The following is a 14,431-nucleotide window of genomic DNA, read 5'->3' on the forward strand; positions in this document are numbered from 1 at the left end:
ATCCTTCATTTTTCCTTGCTGGAAACCTTTTTGTTCTCCCATTTGAGGCAAAGGAAGGATATAGCGCCCTTTCATGATATTTTGCCCCCAAGTTGTGAACCCAATATCCTGCTTTCCCACCACCACCTTACATGCTGCACATTTTTTGGTTTAATGGGGAGCACGAGAAAGTCGCTTTCCCCTGTTGCTTTGTTTTATCATTTCTCGTGAGGGTTCGAATATGGTGTGAAGGTTGGGAGAGCTCAATGCTGGGCGTATCGATGTGTCTAGGTTGAGAATGGGATTGAGAAAAGGGGGTCGTATTCCCGAAATTCGCTCAGTGCTCCGCAACTATGCGCTATGCAAGGCTGGGATAGCGGAACGATCGGTTTCGAGGATGTCGAGGTCGATTAGGTTTACAAGAGGGAATCGAGACGGGTGAAGACACTAAGGCAGGCGGCCACAACTTCGAGTTGCAACTCCTTATCCTTGCCCTTGCTGATCTCCTACAAGGTTGTTAGGTCCAGTCTACCAGTCAACGTGGGAAATGGCGTTCAACATACATCTGCAATGACTTGAGGCAGGTTGGCACCAATACCGTTGCCGGTGGCCTTCTTTCCAAAGGGCCATTGGCTGTAGTCGGCGAGGAGCTCGTCTGTCTGGGCAAAGGCGCGCTCGCGGGCCTCGTGGCCGAGGGTGCTGAGGGCGTTCTCGAGCACGTTGGCGGCGTAGGCAGCGCACACCATGGCAAGAGTGCGGACGTAGCGGAATTCGAGGTTCTCGGGCAGGAATTGGGAAGCGGGAAGGACGACAGTACGCTGGGTCAGAACGTTGCGGACGCGGCGGCGGATCTCCTCCTTGGCACCTCCGTCGGCGACGGGGTGGGTCGCCATGTCGAACAGCAAGAAGTTGCGCTTCTCGGTGCGGAGGATGCCCTTGTCGACTAAACCCTTGGCTAGGCGCTCGCGAACCTGTTTTAATTGGTACCCAATCTTCATCAGATTCCAGGTCTCTCCTGTAGGCGGACACATCCGTCAGCCTGAGTGCTTTCCAAGGGCGAAGTGGACGGCGCAGTGCTCCATTTCAGGAGGGGAAAAGGGGGCAGCTTTACCGCTCATCAGGTCAATCCAAGAGCTAACGCTCATCTTCTCGCTCTGCTTCATCATCTTCAACGCCTCGTCGAGCAGTACCTCGCCCGTCAGGGTGTCGTCGATAACTTCGATGACGCGGTCTGCGAGGGGGAAGCGTCTTCTCGAGGCATCCTTCTGCATGCTGATGCGACCGCGGAATGCGAGTTCGATGACGATGCATCCTCTCAGAGCGTATGAGATGTTGTCGTTCCAGAATGACAGGTAGCCCTGCACCGTGTAAAAAACTCAATTAGCGACCTGGCTTCAATTGTGGAAATCGGTGCGTGGCGCTCGTCGTCGGCATACCTGCTTGTCCTTGAGGCCGAGGAGCAGAACCTCCTCCATCAACGTCAGCTTGGGTTGTTTGCTGCGCTCAGCGCTCTCGCTGATATCACGGGGATCGAAGGCGATCTTGTGGCCGTTCTCGCCGCTCTCGTAGCTCGTCTCGGGGGCGCTATCCTTGATGTTGGGCGTTGAGTTGGTCCGGCTGGCGCCATTGCTGGCCTCACCATCGCCGGCCGCGGCGCCTCCGCCTCCACGGCGTCGGGTAAGACCTCCTGCCGCTGCTGACATTGTGTCTGATGTCGAGATGGTGTCGTGGGTATATCGTCAAAAGGGAAAGGGAGGTAGGGCTGGTTCAGGGATTATGCTGAGATTCGGGCCAGGTCAAGCGATGGTCGCAGATGAGACGCTTAGCACTCGTCGCAGGTCGCGCGGGTCGTCACCGGATAGCAAGGCGATGAAGGACGTGCCAGCAAGGTGTTGGAAGGTTACTTGCAGGTCGTAAGGCTGCGGGCGCTCGGTCGTGATGTCGAGGCGCTTTCTTTCTCTCCCTATCTCGGCGATCGGGCCAGGGAGCTGAACAGCTGCTGCGCGGGCTAAAAGGGCCTTTTGGGTTATGTGTCAGGACTTTTGGGGAGACCCTTTGTGATGGTGGCTAGAGATGGCGAGAATCAATCCAATCCTGCCGATGGAGCAAGCTGTTGAATGAAGCAATATGACGAAGGGGAAATCTGACGCTTCAGTCGTGTGCCCTTTGCTTGTATCTCCCCGAAGGCCTGCTTGGTTGGCTAAGTTTTGGCCCCTTCTGCCAGTAAATGGAATTTCTCGCAGCCTGGAAATTGCACCGCCCCAGCTGTGGTGCACGGGCCATGTCTGTCTGTTGAGCTCCTGTGGCGCCATGAGGCTTGGGCTCCACCTTGAAGCACGACACAATGGATGGATGGAAGGGAGGGACCTTCTTCCCCCCCCCCGCTCGTGGACCCTGACTAGGCATCTTTTGTAAACAATACGATGTTGCTCCGTACCTTACATACTGAGATATCTCCATCTGACCCTTCACATGTACGCGGAGATGCTGTCGTGCTCTCTGTTCTTGAACAGGCCATCATTGAGGCATCATGATGTGTGATTTCCGCCGCTAAAATCGCAGCATTGAGCTCCGCCGGTGCCGACATTACTACCCGTCTTCGCCGGTCTTGACTCAGGCCATTAAAGTCTATTTGATCAATCAAATCCACAATTTCTTGTCTTGTTGTCAACCTGTCTGTTTCACATCGCGATATCCATTTTTCCGCCTCAATATCATATCTTATCAGCGACTCCCGATAACACGTGGCTGGACGCGTGTGCTGAATGAAATAGGTTTCCACCCCTGGCATTGACACCCTGTCTCACTAGGGGGAAACGGCGAGCTGCGCGAAGCACTTTTTTGATGCCCTCCAACATTCCTTCACACTCAACGGCCAGCGTGGCCTCGGCACGCCTTGTAGCCTACCGAGACAACTGACGAGTGTGCATCGCTGTGCCCCCAGAAAGTTGAAGGAGTAAAGGTAGAAGAAGCATACACATTTAACTCCATTCATCGCAGATCTAGCAGCTTAAAAACGTCTACAAAATTGCTTACCAGATCCTATGCAATCGACACATGGCAGAATGCTGCGTACGGGTACTATTCGGCTTCAGTGGTTTTCAGTGATTAGCGCGGTTCTTGCAGGGCATGGCGTAAGGAAGCTGGTCCGATTGACCCGCTTAATGTGGATCCAACTTCCCCGCCGACCACCGATCGCCGCCGGAGCTCTTACGTGAAGATGCCGGAACTCCTCCGGGTTATTCTTCCGAAGGCGGAGCGGGTGTGTGGGAGCCCTTCCACAAGGTGACAACGAGGAATTCATCTTTATATCCGGTTCTTTAATTCATGTTTCCGCTCTTGAGACTGACATCTGGTCGCCAAATAGCCAAGCCACGAACCCCGGCGGCCCTGGGCGCATGCTAGTGACCGACTGCGGCCTCATGCATCGCTGAGAATCTCTTTCCCTCTGGCTTGTTGGCTTCCACTACTTTTCTAATGGCAAGAATTTCACCCTCAGTCAACTCTACATCCCGGGAGGCCCAGTTCTCCTCCAGCCTCTTCGGCTTGGTGGTGCCCGGAATAGTGATGAGACCTTGAGCAGCTACCCAGGCCAGGGCAAGCTGGGCGAGAGAACAGCCCTTTTCGGCAGCGATTTTCTTCATCTCATCCACAATAGCTTTATTCTTGTAGAAGCTCTCTCCTTGGAACTTGGGGACTTTGATGCAGGTCAGAGATATGTCTGTTAGAGAGAAGAAAAGGAAGGCATATGAGCGGCTGTGACTACATACCAGTTCGACGGAAGTCATCGGGCGCGAAATCTTCGGGGCTTTGGTAGTCGAAGTTGTCGACCAACCAGCCATGGCCCAATGGACTGAATGCTACAAAGGCAACATCCAACTCCTTGGCCGTTTGGATGAGACCGCTCTCCTCGTGGAGAGTTTCGAAGGCAGAATACTCCGCTTGAACTGCATCAACTTTTGCGACTACTTGAGTGTCAGCATTTACCTGCAGCACAGATGACGTTCAGTTGTTGCAGCGGGCGGGACATACTCGAGTTGGCCTCGCGCAGTGTCTTGGCAGAACACTCTGACAGTCCGATGTACTTGGTCTTTCCCTCTTTCCGGATCTCATCAAGAGCAGCTATGGACTCCGACAGAGGTGTCTCTGCAATCTTCGTTAGATGAGTAAATAGGAGCCAGAGGGGGCATCATACTCGGGTCGATTCTATGCAAGTAGTACAGGTCTGGGGCGAAGCCTAGCCTCTCGATGGTACCGTCGATATAAGCCCGGATGTGAGATCTCGAGTTGGTGACACTGCGGTCCTTGAAGACATCAAAGCCACACTTGGAAGCGACTTGGTATGGAAGGTCAGTACCAGGCCCAAATGTAATGCCTCAAGTCAACTCACCAAAGACCTTGTCACGGACGTTGTGCTTGCGGATAAAGTCCCCGAGAATCTTCTCATTGAGGCCTGCGTCGTAGGCAACCTGATAGCGAATAAGCAAGCTGCGACAGGGATCTTGTCATGTGCAGATTAGACTTACAGCAGTGTCCCAAAAGGTACAGCCCAACTCGATTGCTTTCAGGAGCACCGGCTCCGCCTGCTCGGCCGAGAGCCTAGTTCCCATGGCCGATGTGATGCCCATTGCACCGAATCCCGGTACAGGGACGCGAATAGCGCCAAAAGGAATAGTCTTGACCATGTTGGTATGCGATTGGAGTGACGAAGGTGTATGTGTGGGGACGACGAGTAAGAATAGGATGACTTTGTGCAGCTGCGAGTGATACCTCATTTGCAAAGGACTGAGGGACAGACTATGTGACTTTATATAACTTCTTTTTCAGGGTCGCCATCATCGTTTGTGAGGCGGATTCAAGGTCTTTCGTGGGCCTCAGCATTGCAACGTATCCCTGGCTTACAGCTTTCGGCCCAGACATTTTCTTGAGAGCGGTAAGCAGACCGCAGATTTACTGGCTATAAGAAGTAAATCCGAACGCCAGATTTACAAATTCTTTGACTTGTTCTGCTTACGGCTTCGTTTCGAAACTAGCGAGTCATCGTACTGGACTTATGACGTTCGGCTCCGTGTGCAGGGGTGTCAGCACCTGCTAAAGGCCGCGTCTAAGTCCGCTAGCCCCCACAGCTCGGATGACAACCAGCAAAGTCTTAAGCCTCTTGAGTCTACCTATCTTATTCTATATCACCAAACCTCTTTACGCTACGTTCTTACCACCAAATTCTTGAGTTATCATCGCGGTCTTACAGCTTACGAAACAGAAGTCCCCCGGAGCCGCAGGTTTCGGAGCCGGTCTGCCGCTAAACGCAGCTTGACATCGTAAAGCCAGTGGTAGTACTGGGCCGCCAACTCAACTCTACAAGGCATAGATTGACAGAGCATTATTTCTTCGGAAGCAGTTTACGTCTTATGTGCCTCTCAATCCGATCTTCTAGTGAATATGGGGAAGTTGATGTAGCCATGGGTGAATATAAAGGCAGGCTATACGTTGATTCATCCACATGATATTTGCTTTCATTCGCTCGCATGGCAACTTGATGTTCTTGACTTCCTAGCAAGACTATCTATAATGCGTTCGGGTCTTGAACAATCCACTGTCTCTGTATATAATAATGTCTCGGTGACCATGGCCATGATCGTCCAATGTGCCCAGATATGTCGACAGCCGCTCGGCCAGATTCCCGGTATCTTGGTTCTCGGAAAGCTAACCGTCGGATTGTTCAAATGAGTCACACTGAGAATGCGTTTAAGCCCGACCAACTGATGTGCTGTGCTGAGCTCGAAGGCTACAGGTCCTCCACTCCCCCTCAGCCAAGTCACTGACCAGAACTTTTTCTGTAGATAGTGATAGGCCATGGCGAGACAAGCAATTTGTATGACAGCAGACAATGTTCACTATGGATTCTCTATGCTCCCTTGTCTTTGCTTCAGTGTACTCTAGTTCAGAAACTTTCTTGTCTTACTTGATGCGCATGACGAATATGGCAGGCACACTTAGCATTATCGTTGGCTGCTCATACAGTCTACCTATGTCAGAATGTTGCTCTCCACGAGAAAATGTAGGGCTTCTAGAACGCTGCCAGGTGTCTGACCAAACACTTGGTTAAGGTGCGGGATCATGCTTGGTGGCGTGAACCTTGAGTTCCAGGTCGACTGAGCCCCGTGGACCGTGGTATCGACCCCAACACATCTCCGCCGCTCTACCGTGGCTTAGAGCAGTCAGAATGATTCCGGAGATACGTTCTCAAGATAATACCCCGGTTTAGAATCTTCAAGACGTATTTCCGGCACCTGCTTTGCACAGAACCACTGGAATTTCTAACTCAATGAACACCGGGGCCTTGTAGAGTCCCCGGTTAGCCAATGATCTTCTTAACATCGTAGACTCTACCGAGGAGGCACTGTACTGGAACTTGCTTGTTCCGATAGAAATATCGAGTCTTTGCAGTATACGAACCAAATTTGAGTAGTTAGACCGTTGCGGTCCTCATCCATAAACTAATATAAACCGCAGTTCCCCCCAAAGATTCTCATTCTCTTCGCTCGACATCCACAACACTCTTCTTCATTGCATACACTTATCTGCGTTCTTCAAATTCTCTTCTTGAACATACCATACTTCTCTTCGCCTCATACAAGCACCTCTCGTATACAAGACTCCACCTCTTCTCAACAGACAAACACATCTTTATTTACCACTCAAGATGTCTTCCCCTGAGTTCTCATACAGTGTCCTTGGCCCACAATGTATGGCTATTATCTGCCTCGCGGGAAAGCTTGCCAATAGGACCCAAAAGACCGGAAGTGAAGATTACTTCCCCAGTGCGGCTCACTCGCGTATATTCGAGGGCTTTGTTAATCAGTTTATTCGACCTAAAACATCCGTCATTCATCAAATTCCCCTTGAGGAGCGCATTGACCTCATCGAAGAGTACTATCGCGAGGCAAACTGCTTCCAAAACTACAGCAAGGAAGGACAGCAGAAGTCTCTCAAGAGAATGTTCTCTATATGGTTTGAAGACATCAAGAGATACATGCCAGAGATGTTATTTTTGATGCCCACACAATCTAAAAAAGCACCGAAAAAGGACAACTCCACAACCAACACACCCGCTTCTCCTCACTCTCCGGGGAAGCCAGTCAAGCATTCGACCAAGAATACACCCACACCCAAGAAGGACAAGCCCAAGTCTCTCCTTTCTACCAAAAGAAGACGCGAAGGGAGTGAAGAACACGAGGGCGAAGCCCGTGGTTCAAAGAGAAAGAGGCTGGTGACTCCTAAGAGCACCAGCGGCTTGAAAAGCCCCAGCCTGTAGCAGCAGCAACAACTGAAGCAGCGGCTGCCGGATGGACAGGTCGCGCGTATCGGGCGCCGAACTCAAGGCAAGAAGTAAACATTGCAGATCACCACACTGCGTAATTAGTCGTGGGTGTCTGTCAGCGACACTCTTCTAAGTTATAGAGCCCGTGCCTCTTCGCTTACAAGCAGTTGTCTATCGTCGAAGGAGTTTTCGGATGCGATACCCTACGGAGATATTGGGTGGGAGTTTGGGTTTGATAACTTGATCTGAGGCCTTTAGTTGTTTCATGGAATCATGGGTCATGGCGTTTGGTTCTATCACATTAGCTTGTTTATTCGACAACACTGCTTCTCACTGCACTTCAATTGAACTTCATTGCCGTAATCATTGCTTGTATCCTTAAAAACTGACGTCAGTGAACGACTGATAGATTACGAATACGGATAAGAATGCATGTTATACTGATCACACCTCTCTGCTAGATACTTGCTCTGCCTGAATAGCTTTGAAGACAGCGCTGCCGTATCTTTCATCACGCCAATCACTAACAAAGCCAGCAAGTGACTAATAAGGTGTCTCATTTCATTCCTGAACATAGGAGATCAATGTCCTCAAGGGCTCATCGGCGGGAGACTCAGCGAGTAGGGTTGCTTTCTCCAACTATAAGTCCTACTTAATTGCCCTCAATTCTGACCGTCATCGGCCCATCATGCTTTTCATCCCTCTCCATGTTATCCGCAAACACTTCCACCTTGGTCTGGGCAAACTTGCGGGCACTCACACGGTTCTCGAACAGCAGTTCAAGCTCAGCTGGGGAGCGTCCCTTTGGTTCGGGAAGACAAAAGTACGCCCATACGAGTTCGCAGAAGCAGATGCCTGCCCAGATAAATCCTCCCTTTCCTCTCAAGTTCCAGGCGCTGGGGTTGATAATCGGTGGGTTTAAGAAGTTGGCACCGATGCTAGCCAGAAGGTACGCATTGCGAGCAATAGCAACCGTCTTGATTCGGAGTCGGGTGGAAGGGATCTCTGCGACTAAGCAGTAGCAAGTCGGCCCGACGGTCATGTCGTAGGTGATGACGAAGACCATCAATAAGGCCCCGGATGCCCAGCCTAGATCCGGACGAGGGGCTGGAATGCCCATGCCGCCGACAATCACCAGGACGGTGAACATGACGCAAAGACCGACGACGTATAGGGTACGGCGTCCAACGTGAGGAAGGAGGAACCAAGAGAGGAAGGTGCCGACGATGGCGATGGCTGTAGTTCCCAGACCAAAGTTGAAAGAGTTGTCCGAGTCGAAGCCAGCTTGTTGAAGGAAGTAGATGACATTGCCACCGAACCAGATACCACAAGCAACTTGTCCCACCCAGACAAAGCAGGCAATCATCGTACGGCGAAGGTTGGTGCCACGAAAGCAGTCGATGTAGGATGTGCCCTCCGAGTTCAGTCTCTCCATCTCGTTCGTGTGGGCAATCATAGCGATGCTGACGTCGAGCTCGGCATCCTTTGTGGAGGAACTCGCCAGACGACGCAGAGCATTACGGGCATCGGTCAGACGGCCTTTGCGAACCAGCCAAGTCGGGCTTTCGGGGGCCAGAATAACGCCAACCATAATAGGCAAGGGGAATACCCATTGGATGGCGTAGGGAATGCGCCAAGCCCAGTCGTCGGGGCGAGAAAGAAGTCCTCGAAGGATGCCGGTTCCGATGAATTGTCCAATGACCCAGCACATATTTGTATAAGTTGTCATGATCGGTCGAAGGGCCATAGGCGTGACATCCGCGGCGTAGGTTGTCGTCAAAGCTTGGAAAGCACCCCAAGGGAGGCCACAAAGCAGGCCTCCTGCCAGAAGGTAGCCAATGTTCTGCGCAAAGAAGAAGAGAAAGACGAAGGCGATGTTAAGTACTAGGGCACCGAGGAAAGTCTTCTTGTATCCATAGCGTTCCGCGACGATGCCACCGATGAAGAGCCCAATCATTTGGCCAACTTGAGTAGCGTTTTGCAAACCCGACTGCCATGTCGATGTAAGTTGATAGTCGCCGTTCTCCAAACGCACTCCAAATCGTTGACGAAATTGCGGCAAGCCGTAAAAGTTGCCAATCAGGGAAGTATCGTAAGCCTCCATAACAATGCAGAGTGAGAGAACCATTGAGAACGCCACAGACTTTGGATATGCCCGGAAAGACTCCATGACTGACATGTTCTTCTGGCCCTCCGTCGCCTCTTGAGCATCGTGAGCTACATGATTGAGAAGTACCGGCTCATGTTTGTCGTGCTTCTCTGCAGCACTCGGATCTGAGAGTGCAGCTGCAGACTCGACGTTGACCGAGGTAGGCGCCATTGATAGCACAGACTTTCGACAGCTGATAAGATGATAGGAAAAAATGGAGAGAGCTGCAGTGGAGTCTGGGGAAACCTGGGGAACATGTTTCCGAGTTCGGGACCATGAAGAACTATTTATCTTGATGCCTCCTGCTCGTGTACGTTGACTCCCGTGAGAAAAAGCCATCAACGTGCCCTTCCCCAGAAACATATTGTTAGCGCCATCATCATCCCATGATTAACCCGCTTGATCGGACGCAGTCTTGGCTGGCTTCCACCGACTTGCAACTTTTTCTGTGGCAATCAGGTGTTTGTTGACTCGGGATTCGAAGAACCTACCCGTGTAGGGCCGTAGTGTTGGTTCAATGTGGATAATGCGGGTTGGTCCGGGGATATTTCAAGCGAAAAGTTCAAGCGACAAAGCCTAGACTCTTGTGCCCGGTTAAATTCTCGTGGGAATTTTGAAGACCCATCAAACCCGGTGACCTTGACAAGGAGGGGCCCCCCACAGCCGGTGGGCAGAATAAGGAAACCCGTGTCCGGGTCCCCGTACCCCACAAGAGTCGCTTGATTTACTCGCCTGAAATAGTATTTAGGAAAGGCAACTGCAGTCCTTCAGACTTGAAACCAGAGCTGGCTATTCTCATAATTCACTTTTCCGACATCTCATGTAATCGTCACGTTCGAACCGGAGTATGGAGAAGGGCAAGAAGCGTACAAACTATCCCTGCGACGGATGCTCGCTTCGGCGAGTAAGATGCCACTTACAAGGAAGCAGTCCACCCTGCAACGAGTGCCGAAAGAGATCAGTGGAATGCACATTCATTCGAATTCCACGGAAGAGAGGACCGAAAGGACCTCGATCGAGTACCACTCACAAAGTGGTCAATTACCAAGAACAGATTCGACAGAATCGATCAGGCCTCCCTCTTCCGGCCCGTGGTCCAACGCAGAGCCCCAGATCACCGTCAACTCCCGGTGTGGAGAACGAGAGTGATACCCAGCAAAGACCTTTGGAGGTTTACATCGAATACTTGGACAAGTTCCGAGACCATCTAACATGCGTTTGGCCCGTCGTCAACGTGGAATCACTAAAGTCCCGAATCAGTGGTTCGCCGGTTGATGATAATGCATGGGCACTAGCTGGAGCCATATGTGCTACGGTAATTGTGCAGTTACGACTATCTCAATTACGGCTTTCCAAGCAGCACAGTTTGGTTTCAGATGACAGAAATATTGCAGAGAGCTTTGCACATCATGCGCAACTCTCGCATAATCTGAGCAACCAGCATCATCAAAGCACGTACTACAAGGAAGATACAACAGAGTCCCTATTGACTGCCTTCTTTCTGCACGTTTACTTTGCCAATACAGAACGCATCAGATTGGCCACGATGTACTTACACGAGGCAATCGCTCAAGTACATCTGCAAAGTCTGCACCGTCCAGAAACCCTGGTCAGTCTTGAAGAGGAACAAAGAGAATTACTCTTACGAATCTTCTGGCTGGTGTTCGTAACAGAGAGGTGAGTCTACCACCTACTTACCCTGCCTACGACTGTTTCACTCGATCAGCCTCCCTTTGGAGAGGATCGAATAGCTAACAGAGAAGTAACAGAACATTCTGCGTTCAGAATTGTTTCCCACCATGCCTCAAGCCAATTCAGACCTTCCCGCTTTCCGAATTTCACATCCGAGGAGTCGGCGAAGTAGACGCTTCCTTCCAACTCCTCGCCCAACTCTTCACCCTTCTCGACGACAATATCATCGTAGCGGCAGACAGAGGGGGAGTCCTTCCCGACTCCAGCACAGCCGATAACCTCTACAGCGCCCTCTCGGCCATGGCCAAGCAAGACTTCTCGACCCTGGCCCCCAAAATCCCAGAGACGCAGCGAGTCAACGTACTGATGACGGGGAACTGGATCCACATTCTCTGGTGGCAGTTCGCCTTGAGCCACTACCAGATGTCTAGCCGCATGGACGATGCCATGCTCTCTATGCTGAAGCCCGCCAAGGTTGCACACGAGACCATGCGCTTGCTCGGGTCTGTTTCTCAGCAGGCCATTCGGACCCACGGATATGGCCTAGTAAGTTAATCCACGCACGTAGATCTACCGAGGTTCTGGCTCCCGTCGAGACCGCTGACTGGTTTACCCCTTTTTTCTTGCTTGATAGGAGCTAAAAGTCTTCCGTATTGCCGACGCTCTCATTGACATCCTGGCTTGCAACACGTGGCTCTCTAGTTCTTTGCAACCCGGATGCAATAGCATGCTTCTGGGAGCCAGGGACGTACTGCATTCTCTTCAGAAAGCTCTTTTGCTTATTGGTGGGCCAGAGTCTTTGTTTCATAAGAAGCTGATGCTGGTCATGGCCGAATCACAGCTAGCGGTTCCTGATGTCAAGGCGTTGACGCTGTGTGAGGAAGAAGAATGCGTTGATGATTCGTAGAAGACACCAAAACCAGTAAATTACCTCACTGGTTGACTCCATCTATTGCATACAGAAGTATTTGAATTATTTGACCGTCTCTTCGGGATGTTTCAGTGACTGGCCAGTTCCAAGACAGCATGAACTCCCCCGTTGTTCATGGGCCCCGCTCGATTCATCTACCTATTCGCAAATTTGATGTGTCAAGTGACACGCCAGGCATTAGTTATTGCGAGAAAATCTAGCGAGGAATGATTCTTTTCAGTCACAGGATGGCACCGGCTGTGGCACGAGAGTCCCTTTCGGTGGTGTCATGGAGTGATGTGGCAAAACTGCATTGCCATCAAGCCATGTTGCGATCCGGTGGGATTGCCATACCCCGGAGCTTGGCTGGGCACCGTTATAATGAGGGAATTGGTTGCAATAGCAAGTATTCCCAGCTACAGGGTTACCACTGATTCCATTTCCGGGACAGACAACAAAGTCCTCGACCCCAAGTATCGATTCACAGCCTTCAACATTGCTGTTATATGTTTCGAACGTGCTAATCATGGTATCGTTGAAGGCCAAACATCAAACTTTGCCATAAAGCTACAGCGTTCTCGAGCAACTAAGTCCCGCTGCCAAAGACCCATGCTACGCCGCCCCTGAAAACTATTCCACGCACGATACGAAGCCGCTCAGCCCAACCGAACTCAGGAATGAGATGAAGAAGAATCCATACTATGGGGGACACATCGAGGATTCTGATTGAGAAGTCGACGTCGGGGGAAGACAACCTGAGTCCTGGGCGGACACGTCTCTAAAGAGGTCTTGAAGGCCTTTAACGTCTCGAGACACACCCCTTACCTGCCTCGCTGGGCTCTGTGGAGTTGACAGATGCCCTTCGATAAGCGTACGACACAGGAGAATCTCGTGCTCATGGGCAAGTACCGCAAATGCGGCGTGTCGCCGTCTGTTACCGTGATAGTCCGGGGCTAGCACCTGACGAAGACCGAAGACGAGCCAAAGTCTAGCTAATCCTCCTACACATGCCATAAGAGTCTTGCCTCCCGTGACCGCGCGATTCTTGGTTTATTTTTTTCCCTTTCTGCGTAGAGCAGTGGGCGATGGAGTCAAAGGGGGCATTTATTTGCTGGTGAGAAACGATACCGTCATGACTATAGTCCTCTGGACCTGCCGGAGACTGGCGTAACCACCCCCTGACAGCAACACAACATCTCTCCTGACCCCATGCTTGTAAGGTTCCCAAATCTGGATTCCGATGCTCTTGACTATGATATGGCATGAACGTAGACCTCGTTCAACCCCGAGTTGGCTCAGCACTAAGGCAATACCCAGACGAAGACATCAATACTTACACTACATCACACCAGATAAAACCCTCAACTCATTGATCATGTTTTCATTTCGATCTCGATTCGATTCTCAGCCCAACAGCAGCGGCCCTACTACAAGAGAAAAAAACAACTAAACTACTACGACTGTTGAACAAAAACACGCCATCTATCAACTCCAAGCGGGCATCGCATCGCAATCGCATCGCAATCGCATCAACAAACTCAAAGAGAGAAAGAACAAAGTAGAACCCTAGACAGCATGCACGTATCAACCCCTGGCATTCCCTTTTAACAATCTTACAAGAAATAACTTGATACGCATACGCATGCCATGGAAGCCACCGACAACGTAAGATGAGGGAGGAATCATGGAGGTGATCAACCAAAGTGCTGTCATGAGAGATAGACTTTGCGGATGGCCAGTTCCCATCCCGTAATCTGTCCAAGTTCCAGAGTCTTCTTGTTCCCTCGCCCTCATTCCGAAACAACAAGAAAGCAAAAGAGATAAACCTCCCGAACTTCTTCCACCTTTCCATAATGAAGGGTGGCGGTCCTGTCCTCTGCAGTATATGAGATGAGTAAAAAAGCAACATCGTTAACCAAATAAAAACTACCCGACCCTTCTTCTCCAGTCCGAGGCGGAGTATCTCCCGCGCTGCAGTACCGCCAACGGACAAGAAAACTTCAAACCCACCCTTCCCCTGTTGAAAAATGACAAGAGACCAGACCGTTCATCTCCGGTCTCATCTGATAAATGACCTCCCCCATGAATGACCGCCAATTTGTTGGCTTTTTGGGTATCCCAGTCTTCTTAGTTAATAGCCGCGCCGAGCTATGTAATTCGGAGTTTTTTTTCTTTGTGCAGCATTATATCTTCCCTTTCCGTACGATGAAACGACGATCCAACCTCAACGCCGAGGGATGTTTGTTGAAAATGAAAGAGGAGTGTGGATCAAAAACGTATATTGAAGAGTTGTATGATACCAAGCAATGTCTGAGGGTTAGTGATGCAAAGAGACTGCTTCGAACGAATGCGAAAGCCGACTCAAACGCCTCTGCGACAT

At 50.9% G+C, this 14,431-nt stretch overlaps 6 protein-coding genes across 6 annotated transcripts; 2 read left to right on the forward strand and 4 right to left on the reverse strand.

Annotated features, from left to right (window-relative positions):
* Positions 1–158: 158 nt before the first annotated feature.
* On the reverse strand, positions 159–2,029 carry BDP55DRAFT_372336 (Golgi phosphoprotein 3-domain-containing protein). Its single transcript, XM_060567108.1, has 4 exons — positions 1,416–2,029; positions 1,091–1,337; positions 543–994; positions 159–485 (listed from the first exon to the last, which is right to left on the reverse strand). Exons 1-4 carry the CDS (start codon positions 1,680–1,682, stop codon positions 396–398), a joined length of 1,056 nt encoding a protein of 351 aa, XP_060423568.1. The 5' UTR covers positions 1,683–2,029; the 3' UTR covers positions 159–395.
* Positions 2,030–3,203: 1,174 nt separating this feature from the next.
* On the reverse strand, positions 3,204–4,978 carry BDP55DRAFT_681387 (aldo/keto reductase). The gene is made up of 6 exons (XM_060576182.1): positions 4,506–4,978; positions 4,370–4,448; positions 4,175–4,315; positions 4,012–4,125; positions 3,750–3,944; positions 3,204–3,676 (listed from the first exon to the last, which is right to left on the reverse strand). Exons 1-6 carry the CDS (start codon positions 4,752–4,754, stop codon positions 3,381–3,383), a joined length of 1,074 nt encoding a protein of 357 aa, XP_060423569.1. The 5' UTR covers positions 4,755–4,978; the 3' UTR covers positions 3,204–3,380.
* A 1,704-nt stretch (positions 4,979–6,682) lies between these two features.
* BDP55DRAFT_637464 (uncharacterized protein) lies at positions 6,683–7,294 on the forward strand (the record flags this gene model as incomplete). Its single annotated transcript, XM_060572988.1, has 1 exon — positions 6,683–7,294. One exon carries the CDS (start codon positions 6,683–6,685, stop codon positions 7,292–7,294), a length of 612 nt encoding a protein of 203 aa, XP_060423570.1.
* A 507-nt stretch (positions 7,295–7,801) lies between these two features.
* On the reverse strand, positions 7,802–9,996 carry BDP55DRAFT_681389 (uncharacterized protein). The gene has a single exon (XM_060576183.1). It carries the CDS (start codon positions 9,810–9,812, stop codon positions 7,953–7,955), a length of 1,860 nt encoding a protein of 619 aa, XP_060423571.1. The 5' UTR covers positions 9,813–9,996; the 3' UTR covers positions 7,802–7,952.
* A 203-nt stretch (positions 9,997–10,199) lies between these two features.
* On the forward strand, positions 10,200–12,099 carry BDP55DRAFT_593402 (uncharacterized protein). The gene is made up of 3 exons (XM_060570950.1): positions 10,200–11,126; positions 11,219–11,687; positions 11,776–12,099. Exons 1-3 carry the CDS (start codon positions 10,297–10,299, stop codon positions 12,046–12,048), a joined length of 1,572 nt encoding a protein of 523 aa, XP_060423572.1. The 5' UTR covers positions 10,200–10,296; the 3' UTR covers positions 12,049–12,099.
* A 556-nt stretch (positions 12,100–12,655) lies between these two features.
* On the reverse strand, positions 12,656–13,440 carry BDP55DRAFT_681391 (uncharacterized protein). The gene has a single exon (XM_060576184.1). It carries the CDS (start codon positions 13,063–13,065, stop codon positions 12,751–12,753), a length of 315 nt encoding a protein of 104 aa, XP_060423573.1. The 5' UTR covers positions 13,066–13,440; the 3' UTR covers positions 12,656–12,750.
* Positions 13,441–14,431: the final 991 nt, after the last annotated feature.

This window comes from Colletotrichum godetiae, assembly GCF_030913485.1.
Source record: "Colletotrichum godetiae strain CBS 193.32 chromosome Unknown BDP55scaffold_68, whole genome shotgun sequence".
NCBI lineage: Eukaryota > Fungi > Ascomycota > Sordariomycetes > Glomerellales > Glomerellaceae > Colletotrichum > Colletotrichum godetiae.